Consider the following 14534-nt stretch of genomic DNA (forward strand, 5'->3'; position numbering starts at 1 on the left):
GGGCTTCCTCCGAAGGGTGGCTGGCATCTCCCTTAGGGATAGGGTGAGAAGTTCGGCCATTCGGTAGGGACTCAGAGTAGAGCCGCTGCTCCTCCACATCAAAAAGAGCCAGTTGAGGTAGTTCGGGCATCTGACAAGGATGCCCCCTGGGTGAGATTTTCAAAGCATGTCACACCCGGAGGAAGCCCCGGGGCAGAAATATATATATATATATATATATATATATATATATATATATATATATATATATATATTTACAAGTGGTCTTAACAAAAATGCTTTTGAAATGTCACATAGAGATCTTTTGTTTTTTGACATTGGCCTCAAATACAACATATCAAAGATTGAATAATAACTGCTATGAAATTTTATTTCAACTTAAGTTTTAAAGAGAATTTTCAAAAGTTGAAGCTTTTTAAGAATTTTATGAGGGTTGTTGTTTAAGCCCTTCGTTGATTGTGATTTCTACAGGGCTAATTTGATATTGTAATTTTGTCTGTAAATTAAAACATAATATAATACACATCTTTCATCAACGATTTGTATATTCTCTCTAGTGAAAAATGGTTGATGAGTATGATAATGTGAAGAGCACATGGTAAAATCAAGATGGACAGAATATCCACATGAAGCTGGCCTCCTTTTTTTCTGAAACCATTAACTCTATCTCTAACTTTCATCTAATATGGTGGAAAGTATATGATGAAAAGCTATCGCAATGGAAAGTTGTAAAGACAAAATAGGCTCAGACGGGAAAATTAATTTGTCGCGGGCCTGGGTCTGAGGGACCCAGGGTTTTTGAATAAGTATGGACATGTGTATTTTTGTTGCTGCTGTCCTTTGTTTTCCATGTGTTTGTGTGTAGGTGGGTTTGTGTGGGTGTGACAGAGCACCTGTGGAGGAGGATCACACACACCTGGAGCTGATCATGCCTCGTCAGGGAGCTTAACAGTGTGGCTGAGCGCTCCTTGATGCTGGATTGTTGCGAGAGACTCCCCTAAAAGATCCCTCACCAACAGTTGTTGGTGGCAGCGAGTGACAGCAGCAGCACAGCAGCTGGCCCTGGCTTCCAAACCTTGTGTTATTTGTGTGTGGTTCCTGAGATTTACTGAGCGTTGTATATAGTGTGTAAATTAGTCTTCACTTGTAAATAGTACATTGTAAATAGACACTGAAACAGAAGGGGTGAGCTGCCTTATTATTTTTTTGTACCGTTTTCTCCTGTTTGTTTCAGTTAGTGAGTTAGGTGTAGCATGTGTCTTTTTTTTGATTTTTGTTTCACAGGGTTTTAGATAGCACCTCCTTTCCTAACTTAGCTTGTTTTGTTTGTTATTTTGGCCTTTGTTCACCCTGGAGTTAAGCTTTTCAGTGTAGAGACAAATAAACCACCGTTCCCTTCAAAGATTAGTTTATGGTTTTGGGGACCAGGGCAGGGTCACTTCCTTTCTAACCCTTATGTTATGTTCCTGTACCCCTAGACTGGGGCGTAACATTGTGTGCAGTATGAATCTGTGTTATTATACAGTACCTACCTCAATTAGATGTAACTTACTGTGATGCCAACAAAGAAAGTTCATATGGTTTAGATTCTGTCTTCATGATTCTCTGAGTGATTAATGTGATTAACGGAGCCACTTGTGTTGCTTCTTGTGCGACAATATGGACAGTATCCTTTGGACAAATTCATGGATTTTGCTGTTGCTGGTATTTAATAAACTCTCTACTTGAACTTTGAAAAAGAAATCTACAGTAATAAGGCAGAGGGAAATATCAGAATGCCTGCATGTCCTTTCTAAAATGCATTCATGCATAAACAAGCTGACATTAATAAAACTTAATTAATGTTTCAGAAATTTATTTAGAATGAAACTAACACTTATGTTGTTGTATTCTAGAACGAAGGCAAGGAACCCAAAAAGAGCAGAGGAAGAAGAAGAACATGCAAGGCCTGGCTGGCTGCTGGATTCTTCTTGCTGTGAAACAGTGCCAACTACTGCACAAAGCATTGATAATGAACACAAAGCTTTTAATCATAACTGGTTTTTAACACATGCCTTCTATTACTACAACCAGTCACCCTCTGAAATCCCCCTGATGTATTTCTTAACCTAAATGTGGAATATCCTGTTTTTAAAGCACTTTTGTTCAATTTAGGAAATGTTAACAGTTTTCTGTTAACATTTGTCTAAAGAAACCTCTGTTTTATAAATACAGGACAAGTTGGGCAATGAACTTCCAATTAAAGAAATTACAATTTGTTTATCATCTGGAAAAACTGAGACAGAGCAACAACTTTACATTTTTATTTTTGGAGTACAAAACATTTTGGTCAGAAGGTGGCACCAGAAATCACTAATCTCTCTCTTTGAACTTTAAACAAGATATTTAAACAACAGTTAATTCAATTTCAATTCAATTCAATTTTAACAACATTGGGAAGGAAAAACTCGCTTTTTACAGGAAGAAACCTCCGGCAGAACCAGACTCAGGGAGGGGAGGGGCCATCTGCTGCGACCGGTTGGGGTGAGAGAAGGAAGAGAGACAGAGAGACAGTTATTTTTTTCATACAAGTATAACAGAATAGCTTTAGTGTTTTGTTTTTTAAAACTTGAGTATGAACTTATACAAAGTGCACCAAGATATTAAAAACAGTTTTATTTATTTAAAATTACACTATATCGGAAACGTATCGGTATCGGCAGATATCCAAATTTATGATATTGGTATTGGACATAAAAAAGTGGTATTGTGTCATCTCTTGTTGAGAAAGAGGGTGGTTTCCGGTTTTGCAACTATGTAAATATATGAAACAGTATATAACCAATAATCTTAGAGCTGTTATCACCTCCATGCTGAAGCTACTGACTGAAAAGGTGAAAAGAGAGCAGACCTTTCTGTAGAAGGAGACCCATAAATTATCGTCTCTCTTTTCTTATTGAACCATCACTTATTTTAACATTTCTGTTTTTTTACACAGATGAAAATGAAGCTATTCAGTGTGTCTACACTTCTTTGTGTAATGACTGCTCTGACCACTGCTGCTGGTGAGTACTGCAGGACAAGTTGCAATATGCAAGTGTGTGTAAGTATTTCAATAATCAGTCAACAATTGCTGTTTTAATTTGTTCAGCTCTGCCAGATAAAGAGGTCAGCAGTGGTGCAAAGGGATTCATCCCAAGAGGTTAGTGGACATTTTCCTGACTAAAAGTAATCACATCTCTAAAGAAAAGAAAAGCACCTTTCTCATGGAAGATGTGCACCTCAGTTTATAGTACAAAGGACACACTATAAGAAGAGAAAAGAATACATTTTATTTCTAAAAAATAGCTGAATATAAAAGAGCGTGTAGCACTAGAGAATATGGGAAAGTTAGATAGAGAGAGAGTGAGAGAAAATGAAACGCAGAGCAGTTTCTGCATTTCACAAGCACAGTCAAAGTTTTGTGGGGTTTTTTTTATTTAATTCACATTTTCTTGATACTGTACTTAGTTTGGTTTAAACTCACATTTTAACTCTCTGTTTGAATTTACCTTCTTCCTTGATTGTGTTTGTCAACTTTGCAAATCCTTTTTAAAGGTACTGTATAAATAATCTATCATTTTAATACCTAGAAAGGCATTATTAATAATCACTAGTGATGTGCGGATCGATGCTGAATTATCGATTCTTCCGATACAAGTCGTTTATGTTCTAGAATTGATTCTCATATTAAAATATCGATATTTTAGCACTTTGCGATAAATTTGTAGTTTATCATTAACAGGAACAGAGTGGAAAGAAACCATATCATTCGGATTGTCTAAATTGGAAGGAACTACTTCCTCTTACGCCTTTCATAGTCAAATGCAAAATACAACTGTATAAATGTGTTGCAGCACCTCGTGCGCACTCACAACAATGGCTGAGCGTAAATGGAGTCATGTGTGGACATATTTTACCTCCACAAACAGCCAAGACGTGGTTTGCAATATATGTGGCGAGACAGTGAGATGTTGTGGCAGCACCACTAACCTCGTATAGGACATCAGTTATCTCCATTGAAGAGAAACTGCTTGTCCATGGACGCAAACCTCGTATCTGTGCACAGCAGCAGCGAATACCATATGATTCAGAAGATGACTGCTCCTCATGGCTACCAAACAACCTGGGTTGGAGGAACCAATGCACCAGGGGTACTTTTTTTTATTTTTTTTTACACAGTATTTCTCTTTTTGTATTAATGATAGAAGATGTTACATTTTGTCAAAAAAATATGTGAATAGAGGATCTAGGGTGGAGATCGGTTACACTGATACAGGGACTGTGACAACGCTTGACCTTTTGAACTAATGCTGTGTTTAATTTCAGGAGCATATTTGGTTTTGGAGTGATGGGAGGCCTTTCCAGTACACAAACTGGTGCCCAGGAGAGCCCATTAGTGGTTCCCGTCCATTTTGCCTACAGATTAATTATAGTGGTAATTCAGAACATGGTTGCTTAATTTGTGAATAATTTAAGTGCTTTAAATAAAATACTACATAAATCAAAACTTACAATCTTGCTTTGGATTGCATCTTTAACACTTTGTGTGACATTTTACTGATTTCTGCTTTTGAACCTCGCAGATGGCAAATGCTGGGATGATGTGTGGTGTGATAATCTCCGTCCTTCTGTCTGTGCCAAGAAGAGATCAGGACTCCTGGACTGACACACATGAAATCTGAATCAAAACAGCAGACTGAAATACAATGTTTCTGTTTTGCTCCTATATCTTTATGTGCAGCATTCTATTTTCCTCTCTGTTTAACACTTAAACAACAAAATCACAAGTCAACAGAAGTGTGATTGTGTCATCAGTAGACTGATTTTACCATGTTTCTTTGTATTGTCTTCCAAGAAAACTATTCTGTTTTAATTCTTTGTTTTTAAGTTTCCTTCTTGCTACATTAAAGCTTTTGGGCAAGCATCTACCTGTGTCTGTTGTGTAGCTACATATAAATTCAATAGTCATAACATGCATTAATTTGGGGTACTTATTGAGTGGGTAATATTTACCTGCACTTATTGTTTTTTATTGTCTAGCTCAGTAATGCTGATTTGGAAATTATATGTCTTTGTTAGTCTTTCTGTAACAGTTAAACTTGGTATGATAAAAAAAAAAGAAATGTGGTACTTAAGTTGCAATACATTTGCTAGAAACAATTTTGAAAATAGTAAGTTATAACAAAATCTGTATTTTCATGTAGTTACTGTCACGGCTAGTGAAGTGAGCTGTGTGGAGGAAATATATGGGGACCCAAGAGCAGGCTGAGATGTGAAGAAGGTTTATTGCAAAATAAAGCACAAGGTGAAAATGGCAAAATGGAACTAAAGATAATCTATACTGGGGAAAACTAAACAGTAGTGATGGCCCGCTTGAAGCTGACGCTCCGGTGCGGGTGTCAAAAAAATCAACACACTTCTTCAGAAGCACTGTGTCGAAGCTTGGCCAGAGTCATGCGATCAGTGACGTCCGAAGCTTCATTTAGAGTCTAACTGCTGATTCAATGGTTTATAAGGAAATGAATCATTCACGGGATTTGTGGTGTTTTGATGGTGACAGATAGCGAACCACTGATCATTCCACTGAGAGATTTGGAGCCAGCGAGGAATAGAAGAGGTTCTGTTGTGTGGGAGAATTTTGAGTTGATTTTGGTCGATCGGGTGGGTTTTACAACTTTGTGTTCTGGCTGTTTGCTTTTGTTTGCCTTTTTCAAAAAAGAAAGTGTAATAAAGCATCAAAAATTCAAAGCTCATAAATAATGATTCTTAAATGTAGGCTACCAGCATGCTGTCTTGCACAATGAAGGTAAAGGTGCAATAACAGTTTTGGTTTTAACGAGCATTTTAGAAGTTATGGTTGGTATGTCTGCATCTAACATGCAACCCATACCTCAAAATGCAGTCATGAATAGCCTGTGTGTAAAACCACAGTGACTAACATCTGATAAAGAGGAAATGCTATTATATTCAAGTCATCTTTGTACTGGACATAAACATAAACCTGATGTGAACTTTTAAAGAGACAGCAACGAAACATGCAAATAAGAGGAATTTGACAGTCCTTTGACCAACATTTTCAATATACTGAACTTTGCAATATTTATGAATCCCTTTTCTTTTAGGGAATAATTACGCATACACACTAGCGATTGTTCCCTAGGATGATTACATCCCCTTGGGCAGGGATAGCTCAGTAGGTAGAGTGGTGGCCCCATGACCGGAAGGTCGGGGGTTCGACTCCACTGAACGGCTACTCTGAGGTACCCCTCAGCAAGGTACCGTCTCTACACACTGCTCCCCGGGCGCTGCATTGGTGGCTGCCCACTGCTTCACTGGGTGAATGGGTTAAATGCAGAGGAACTATTTCCCTATGGGGACTAACATGCACACTTTACTTTGTATCTGACTTGTCTGTGTATGCAGTGACTGATTAACCAAAATGTGCGCACAGAACATTAGTTGTGCCCATAGTTGCATGTGAATAAACCACAAAAAGACATTAGTGTTCTTTTTTCTTTTTCTTTTTTTTTTGTTCCGTTTGGATCTATAGCCATCAGAATTGTTGTCTTAAGGCCAAGAAAGATGCCAAGCGGATTTATTTTACCAAGTGGATCATCATGGCCTTGCCATATTGGTCCATTTGATTGACCTTTATTATAATTATGAATTTATTTTATTTTCAGTTGTTACAAACGGGACAGACATGACTGTGGGATAGGACAGGGGGAAAGAATGAAAGAGAGGGAGAGAAAGAAAACCAAAGGGGAGAAGAGACGGTGAGAAGGGGGGGAAGAGAGAAAAAAAAACAAACAAACAAAAAAAACAAAACACCTGGATCACCTGTATGGAGAAAAAAAAACAGAAGAGAAAGCAAACAACAAAGAGCAACATAATAAGAAAAAAAAAAGCACCATCACAATAAACTAGCTAGCAGTAGATATCAGTAGAAATTAAATAATAAACGATATTGTGCAGCACGCAAGATAGACAGCGCACAATGTGCTTTGAGGCAGCAGCCAAGAAAGCTGTAGTCTGCGTCTGTGAACACCCGTGTGAACACCTGTGTGGATCAGCATGCTTGCATTCCAAAGGTTTCTCCATGTAACGATCTGCTAGGGAGTGTCTGCTTTACATGAAGCTCTGTGAAACCTGAGCGATACCGTCATCAGTTTACCACAAAATAAATTCTTAAAGAAATCCTAAAAATAGCTCTGCAAATTTGATCCTTTTGCTGCTTAAGGTGGTTTAAGTCAGTTAGGGACATTTCGTTTCATCTTCAGATATGAAAAAGCAAAGGGGTGGGGGGGGGGGTGCTCACAGGGGATACTCAGAGTGCTAACAGGGTTTTGTCATAATGTCTCACTAACAGAAGAGTGGTGGAATACAGCTAAGATAAATTAGATCATAGTACATAAACCCCAGCACTGCAATTATTATATTTCTGCAGTGCAGACTATTCCGCAATACATGACTGTGCAGTCTATAAGCTCACCACTTCCTGTAACCAGCTGGGCCTATCAACGGTGGTCAGGATGTGATGGCAGCTTAGCCCAGGAAGATGATCAAACAGACTCTCTCAGAGAGGTCAAAGCTGTATCCAGTTAGACCCATGGGAGGGCAGGCAGAGGGGATTATCTGAGGACACATTGATCAACCCTTCTAATGTATGACTATTCTTAGAGAATGTGCCATGAGTAATGTTTAAACACAGGCTTCCTGTCCTGTTTGCACGTAAATAAATCAACTGGTAAATGAATAAACTGGTAAATGAATAAACTGGCTTAAAAAAGAGAAAAAGAAAGAAAAAAGCTGTATTAACCCTTTAAGACCTACCATAGAACCAAGTCCGCCAGAGCTTATATTATATTTTTACATGCTGTGGAGCCATTTTTGGGAGCTTTTCAAGTTGCTATACGTCAATACAACCATTATAGCCCAAATTTTAATAATATGCATGCATTAAGTGCATAGTAATTACATAAATTGCAAAAAAGTGCAATAAACTACAAAGAAATTGAAAATCATTTTTGTTTTTTAACATATATTTCTAGTTAGAGAAATTTAAGAGGCTTATCCCTCAAAACTGTAAATACAAAAAAGTTGCACAAAATAGTTTCCTACCACACGAAATTTATTTTAAGTGTCTTCATAGTTTTATTTATGAAATACACCAATTTCTATACACTGCAGGAAAAACGAAAATAAATATTATAATGCAAATTTGCAAAAAAGCAGCATATGCATCAAAATAAACTATTTCCAGCAGTGCAATTTGAGTCCTAAGCATCCCAGAAACGACAAAGAAAGTCATAAAGTCAAACATAACTTTTAAAAACACCAGTATAGGCTCATGAGGCCTTGATGGTAAAAAACTACATTTCCGCGAAAATGACGTCACTTCCGGTTTCGGGCAGGTCATGGCGGAGATGCGATAGTTCACGCTGATGGACGTGAACTATGAAAATTATTGCGCTAGCTTACGTGGTTGCAGTGCTACCGGGATTTAAAAATAGTTACGCAAAACAGAGCGTGCCCACTCTGACCGGTTTTAAAGGGTTAAAGCCGGTCGGTGCTTGTTAGCAACAGTATCTCTTTCAAACTGTGCTTTTAGCATCTCCCATGCTTCTTTGGGGGTCTTACAGTTTGTTATCAAGTACTATTGGGGTGTACTTACATTCAGTACCAGCACTGAAAAAGCCTTTTCTTTCTTCCGTTCAAATTCAGCTCGTGCTTGGGCATTAGCATCCACAGCTAACTGCTCCGTCTCCCCTATCATACCCCACAGTCCTTTTGCCTTCAACAGGTGCTCCAGTTGAAATTTCCACGTTGCCCAATTCTCCAGTCCGCTCAGCTTGTCAATAAACAGTCTATCTTCCATTGTGAATCCCACAATTCTGTTTATGACTCCCAAAAGAAAACATGTTAGCAGCTTCCCTTGGCGACCTCTGGGCCCATAACCTGATGTTTTTAACGAACACCTTTTATTGCATGTAATGCACAAAGACACCAACAGAGGGCAGTAATATCCCTTCAACATACATTGTAAAATTACTATTACAACAGTTACTAAATGATATAACAATATTATACAGCTGTTATAAGTTATGTGTGTGATATTTATATTTGTGCTTTGTCTTTATTGTCTTTCCTCAGGAGAACAATCTCAAATAGATAAAGACCTGGTTAGCATGGTGATTGAGGACTCACGACGCTGATGAGCCTCAACTGTCGCTCCAACAACAATATGCGACACAGGAGCATGCAAAACAGTTTTAAGGCAGCCACCTAAGAACTTCTGGTGGCAGTTTGTTTGTTAATTAGTTAGTTTGTTTGCTTGCTTGTTTTAATCAATTTTAAATCATGCCTTTTATTTGTTTTTGTTTCTAATGTCTCTGTAAAGCACTTTGAATCACCTTGTTGTTGAATTGTGCTATACAAATAAACTTGCCTTGCCTTGCCTCCCAGCCATTTAGCATTGTGGAGGACAAAAGATTTAAAAGATTTGTTAAATCATTAAATCCCAGTTATGTTCTCCCCACTAAAAAGGTCATAAAAGCAGTGAAAATTTAGTTTTTACAGAATAAAATGTGGACAGGACTGAGGCTCAAAGCCTCAGTGTGTAGCTGTCCATACCTCAACGTTACAAAAGCACAACCACTGTCCACACCCCAACCACACCTCACCTCACAGTAAATGATTGTTTCCATTTTAAGCATTTCCAAATAATCATTTTACATACTGCCAGTATAAATATACACAGTGTACTGCCATCAATACAATATACATGTTTTACACACTCCTTTTGTTGTTGACATTTACAGAGTGTGTGCAAAAGGCCACACTCTTCAAATTCATGCCAACTAATATTTTTACGTCCAGTAGGTGTCCTACTAGAGCAAATGAAGCTTCAAGAAGCTTTGCACTGGGGTGAACCAATTGGATGAAAAGTTTCAGTGCTTCATGAAGCTTCATCTGCCCGTCACTACTAAACAGCAAACCTGAACACAAAGGAAGGTGGGCGATGGCACATGAAGGCTGACAGCAGGGAGAACACACGGTTGATACACAGACAGACCAGCAATCAGCACAAAAGTAGACACGACTTAAATACATGCAGAAGAACACAGGAAGATTACACACAGGTGGGGAACACAGCGGGACCTGATAAGCCTGACAAGACGGGGGGAAGCAAAACTGAATACAATGAAATAAGACATGGACCTTCAAAGTAAAATAGGAAACAAGAAACAATTCAGACACAGACTTGACACTGAACTAAACCTACACTAAACACGAGGGCACAAGACACAAAACCTAAAAACAAAACCCTAAACCACAACAAACTGAAACATAGAATTATAATATTCAGATAACTAAAGAATCAGAACATAAACCATAATACAGATAAATACAAAAATACAAGAAACTGAAAATGCTGGGTCAAAATGACCTAGAACCATGACAGTTACATTAAAAAATGTTATGTCAGGGGAACTAATTCCTTTAGTATTGCTCAGTCAGAAAAATCAAGTTATCTTAATATCATGTACTCATAATGAACAACTTGCCCTAACTTAGTCTGAACCAAATCTGATGAGACAAGACAGCGAGGGCTTAAAACTGACACTCACACTCACACATGATTGTTAAAGTAAAACAGGAAATTCAAGACAGACATGGAAACGCAGACATGACACTGAGACATGACTGACTGGAAAAAACACACAGAACACGGGAAAGGCAAGGTAAGAAGAACCAAGGGCTCTCCAGAGCCGCCAGCGGAAGCAGCAGGTGGTGAAGCAGCAGGTGGTGAAGCTGCAGGCGATGGCTGGACCGGCTCTCCACAGCCTCCAACAACATTCCCATGAGGACTATGATATTTGCCACAGTGTGGCTTGCGAGTTGTTCACATCCAAGTATCAGAGTGGATATTTCTTGTGAGGGGGAATGTGGGCAGGAATTTTCAGCAAGGACATTGACAGCTAAAGCCAAATAAGGGAGCCTTCTATCTAAATCATTACTCGCACTGTGTACTTTGCAATCTGTATGCTCTCTAAAAAAAATGTCCTCTGGGAAAAGCTTTACTGTCAGTGAGGTTTTGGCACAACTCTTTGACAGTCAAAGTGACACAGAGGAGAATGTGTCAGAGACAGAGGATTGTGTTGAGAAGGACCCTGATTTTGATTCATTCTCATGTGATAAGAATAACAGTGGTGGCCCTGCTGTTGCCTCTCAAGCACCAGCAGACACAATTCCTTTCAGAATGGAAAGATATCACGGTCCCTTGCGCAACTCCAACAACAGGGTAGACTTAGTGCTGCTAATTTTGTCAAAATGGTTCCTGGCCCCACCAGATACACAGTCAAGCCAATATTTGTGTACTAAAACCAACTATGGTCAGCTGACAGCTTATCATTTCTTTAATTTTTCCACACAATAACTTTTTCTTTTAGCATTCTGCAGTGTCGAGGGACCCTGAGCTAGTGCATGAGGGTGAGAAATACTTTAAAGTTTTTTTTAAAGTTTTCAATTGTGTAACAAAAGATATGCAAATGCCAATTTAATAATTTTTTAGGTATTATTAAATAGCACAAGCTACAATAGTAGGAATATACTTGTTTGTTATTGAGCAGAACAATGTCCAGGATGTTTACTGATATACTTTTTTGCATTTGAAAATCACAGTTGGACTGAGTTTAACTGCATTACAAGAAGTGCTGTTAATTTTTCTGAGCTATACTTATAGTGTTTATAGTGTTCAAGTGTTCTACTACAAATCTCAAGTTCAAGGATGATAAAACATAAGCAAAATTGAAACTAGTAAGCTACCACAAAATATATTTTTTTAAATTTGAAATCTTTTTCAGTGGTTAAACAATTAGTATTGCTCACTCAGAAAAAAATAAGTCATCTCTGGTCCTTTGTACTCACAATGATTAAGTTGTCCTAACTTAGTCATCTTAAGTAAGTGTTAGTTTTTTTTTCTAGGCAACACGTTTGCATATGTTTTGTTTTTTTTGAGCTCAGAGAACTAGTTAGATTTTACAGTGCAGATGTATGTGAAATTTAAGAGTACACTCATGAGTATTAAGCATTTAAATGCACAGACCAGTTTGATTCAATGCTTAAGATTTTAATGATGAAGAAGATGAGAAACAACAATTCATTCTGGGAAACAAAGTTTTGCTAAAAGCATTCTTTCATGTACACATGCAATTTGCTCCTGATAAAAGAGATCCTCCAGTTTATGTCACGTGTCGCTTCAATCCTTATGCAGCATTACAGTAAAAGAAAAGAAGTAAATCAAATCAGAACCAGATTCTTATTGTGATATATTAGAGTATTTGCTTTGTCGTCAGGTGGGCCACACCTTCATCACAGCCCAGGAATCATCAGATGGCCTTGACACAAATAAATGGGAATCGGCTGTCACATGTCCCATCATTCCAACACTTGCTTCCTGTAAGTAGATAAAATCAGAATGAACTGAAATCATAATCACAAGGAGAAATGATTAATAATCTTAATATTTTGTTCTGTATAACAGTAGCACCACATGTGTTTACTGCTGCATCAAAACACTATGTAAATATTCAATATGATAAAAAATTGAACTGCTGTCTTTGTTAAAAATAAATGACACTACTTGTTTTACATTTCTGTCACACATTACTGTTTGTCACATTAAATGCATAAAAATTATTTGGGGAATTGTGGGTATTGTTTATTTTTTTCTTTAACATTTACAGTGCTCATACATTGTACTTTTAGGGATTTCACAGAAGGTTTACCTGAAAAATTCACCAGCAAGCAATGCTCGTTTCCCCTATGGTTGTTAGGTTCTCCCCGACACCACTGCGTAAATGTGAAAGAGGTTCCATCGATCCAAAACCAGTAACCCTCCTAGAAAACAGAAAAAGCAGACAAGAATACACTTAAAATTAAGCTACAGTTCCAAGTTCTAAATGTGCAGTTATAGACAATACTATCAAGAATGAATTTAAAAGTCTTGAAAAATCAGATCCCATCTGATCTTAAAGACCTCCTTATCTACTGCAGATGTGTGCTAATCCCTGAGCCTGGTTCTGCCTCAGGTTTCTTTCTGTTAAAAAATGTTTTTCTTCGCCTCTGTCACCAAGTGTTTGCTAATGGGGAAGGGTCATCTGAATAATGATAAGTGAAATTATACCTGTTGACCATCTGAGCCACCAATCCATGTTAGTCCACTTTCATGAGTGGCACTAGATATGACGCGTCGAATGAACTGATACTCGTCGTAGCTGCGTACAGATGCCAGGTTTGCATTCATGTTTAGGCAGATTCTCTACAATGGAAATCAACAGAGTTCATAGAAATGACAACGTAAACAGAAAGATTTAAGATTTCACAAAGAATAAATGATAAATTTAGACCACTGCCTTTACCTGCGCCTGAGCCCAAGTCATTTGATTGTGATTGTAGAGAAAGCATCGATTCCCATACTGAGTCCAGCCACCTGGACAAGATGCTGCTCTCTTCTCAACATGATGTCCTCCTGAAGGCAATCAAAGATTATTGAGTTACTTTACTGTATAAGAAAAAAACTCAAAACCAGGAACAAACACACTAAAAATACACTGTTATTTATTTTAGCTCCATGCTTTCTCGCATTTCACTTTATAACAACCTTTCCACCTCCACCCAGATAAAATTCCACTGCTGTTTAATTATGCACATTGACTCAACAAAGAGATACATCACCTGATCTTTGAGTCAGAGTTTTTTTTTTGCATGGTGAATGTATTTGTCCTTTACTCATCATTATCCACACATACTGTTGGCAAAACATGCCAACAGTATGTTTCTTTTTTCTTCTGCCAATTGGAAAATGAGACAGAAAAGGACAGTTAGGAATGACTTCCATGTAAAATAAAAGTCATTAGATTGTCTATTAGTACACCAATGAACAATGATTTTCATCTAGGAAGGAGAAGTGTATAAAAGAGTGACAGACTTCCCCAATTCAGGTTTCTGCATAGACTCTGAATGCTGTTAGTCCTCTTGCAAGATAAAATGAAGCTTTACGTCTCTGCTGAGTCTATGTTTGTCATTTGATATTTCTCCTACAGTACCTTGGGAACTCTAGGTGTTCTGAATACTTTGAAAGCTCTGGATGCATAGTCAGGGGTTGAACTCAGCTGCTTCCTCTGGTGACTGGAGGATTCCCTTACCCTGGGAGAGTGTGGGTGCAGAGGTTAGATGGACAGTAGTCATTCTCACCTGAGGAACAGGTACGGATGCAACAATAGACTGGGTCCTGACCACCCTGACCATTGGAGCAAGGATGAGTGCAGGTGTTAGAGTTTGTATTGTTGATTGTCATTTATGCTTAGAAACATTTACTCATATATGCTTAGAAGTATATAATCATTTGTAGATTGAAAGAATGTCTCATCCTAAGAGGTCTGTAACAACTCTGTGTAGCATGAAGAGGGGGTGAGTTCACTCCCCTACAGAGGAGAGATCGTATCTTC

At 38.1% G+C, this 14534-nt stretch overlaps 2 protein-coding genes across 2 annotated transcripts; one reads left to right on the forward strand and one right to left on the reverse strand.

The window, feature by feature from the left end:
* Positions 1-2849: 2849 nt before the first annotated feature.
* Positions 2850-4687, forward strand: LOC146635542 (ladderlectin-like). The gene is made up of 6 exons (XM_085350171.1): positions 2850-2873; positions 2978-3044; positions 3131-3181; positions 4021-4172; positions 4348-4456; positions 4605-4687. The coding sequence occupies exons 1-6, from the start codon at positions 2850-2852 to the stop codon at positions 4685-4687; spliced, it is 486 nt and encodes a 161-aa protein (XP_085206297.1).
* A 7726-nt stretch (positions 4688-12413) lies between these two features.
* Positions 12414-14274, reverse strand: LOC146635543 (galactose-specific lectin nattectin-like). The gene is made up of 5 exons (XM_085350172.1): positions 14232-14274; positions 13446-13555; positions 13211-13345; positions 12813-12924; positions 12414-12481 (listed from the first exon to the last, which is right to left on the reverse strand). Exons 1-5 carry the CDS (start codon positions 14272-14274, stop codon positions 12414-12416), a joined length of 468 nt encoding a protein of 155 aa, XP_085206298.1.
* Between the last annotated feature and the right edge of the window lie 260 nt (positions 14275-14534).

Source organism: Diplotaxodon limnothrissa, linkage group LG3 (genome assembly GCF_057381915.1).
Source record: "Diplotaxodon limnothrissa isolate DT_005_m linkage group LG3, D_limnothrissa_male_GT1.1, whole genome shotgun sequence".
Classification (NCBI taxonomy): domain Eukaryota; kingdom Metazoa; phylum Chordata; class Actinopteri; order Cichliformes; family Cichlidae; genus Diplotaxodon; species Diplotaxodon limnothrissa.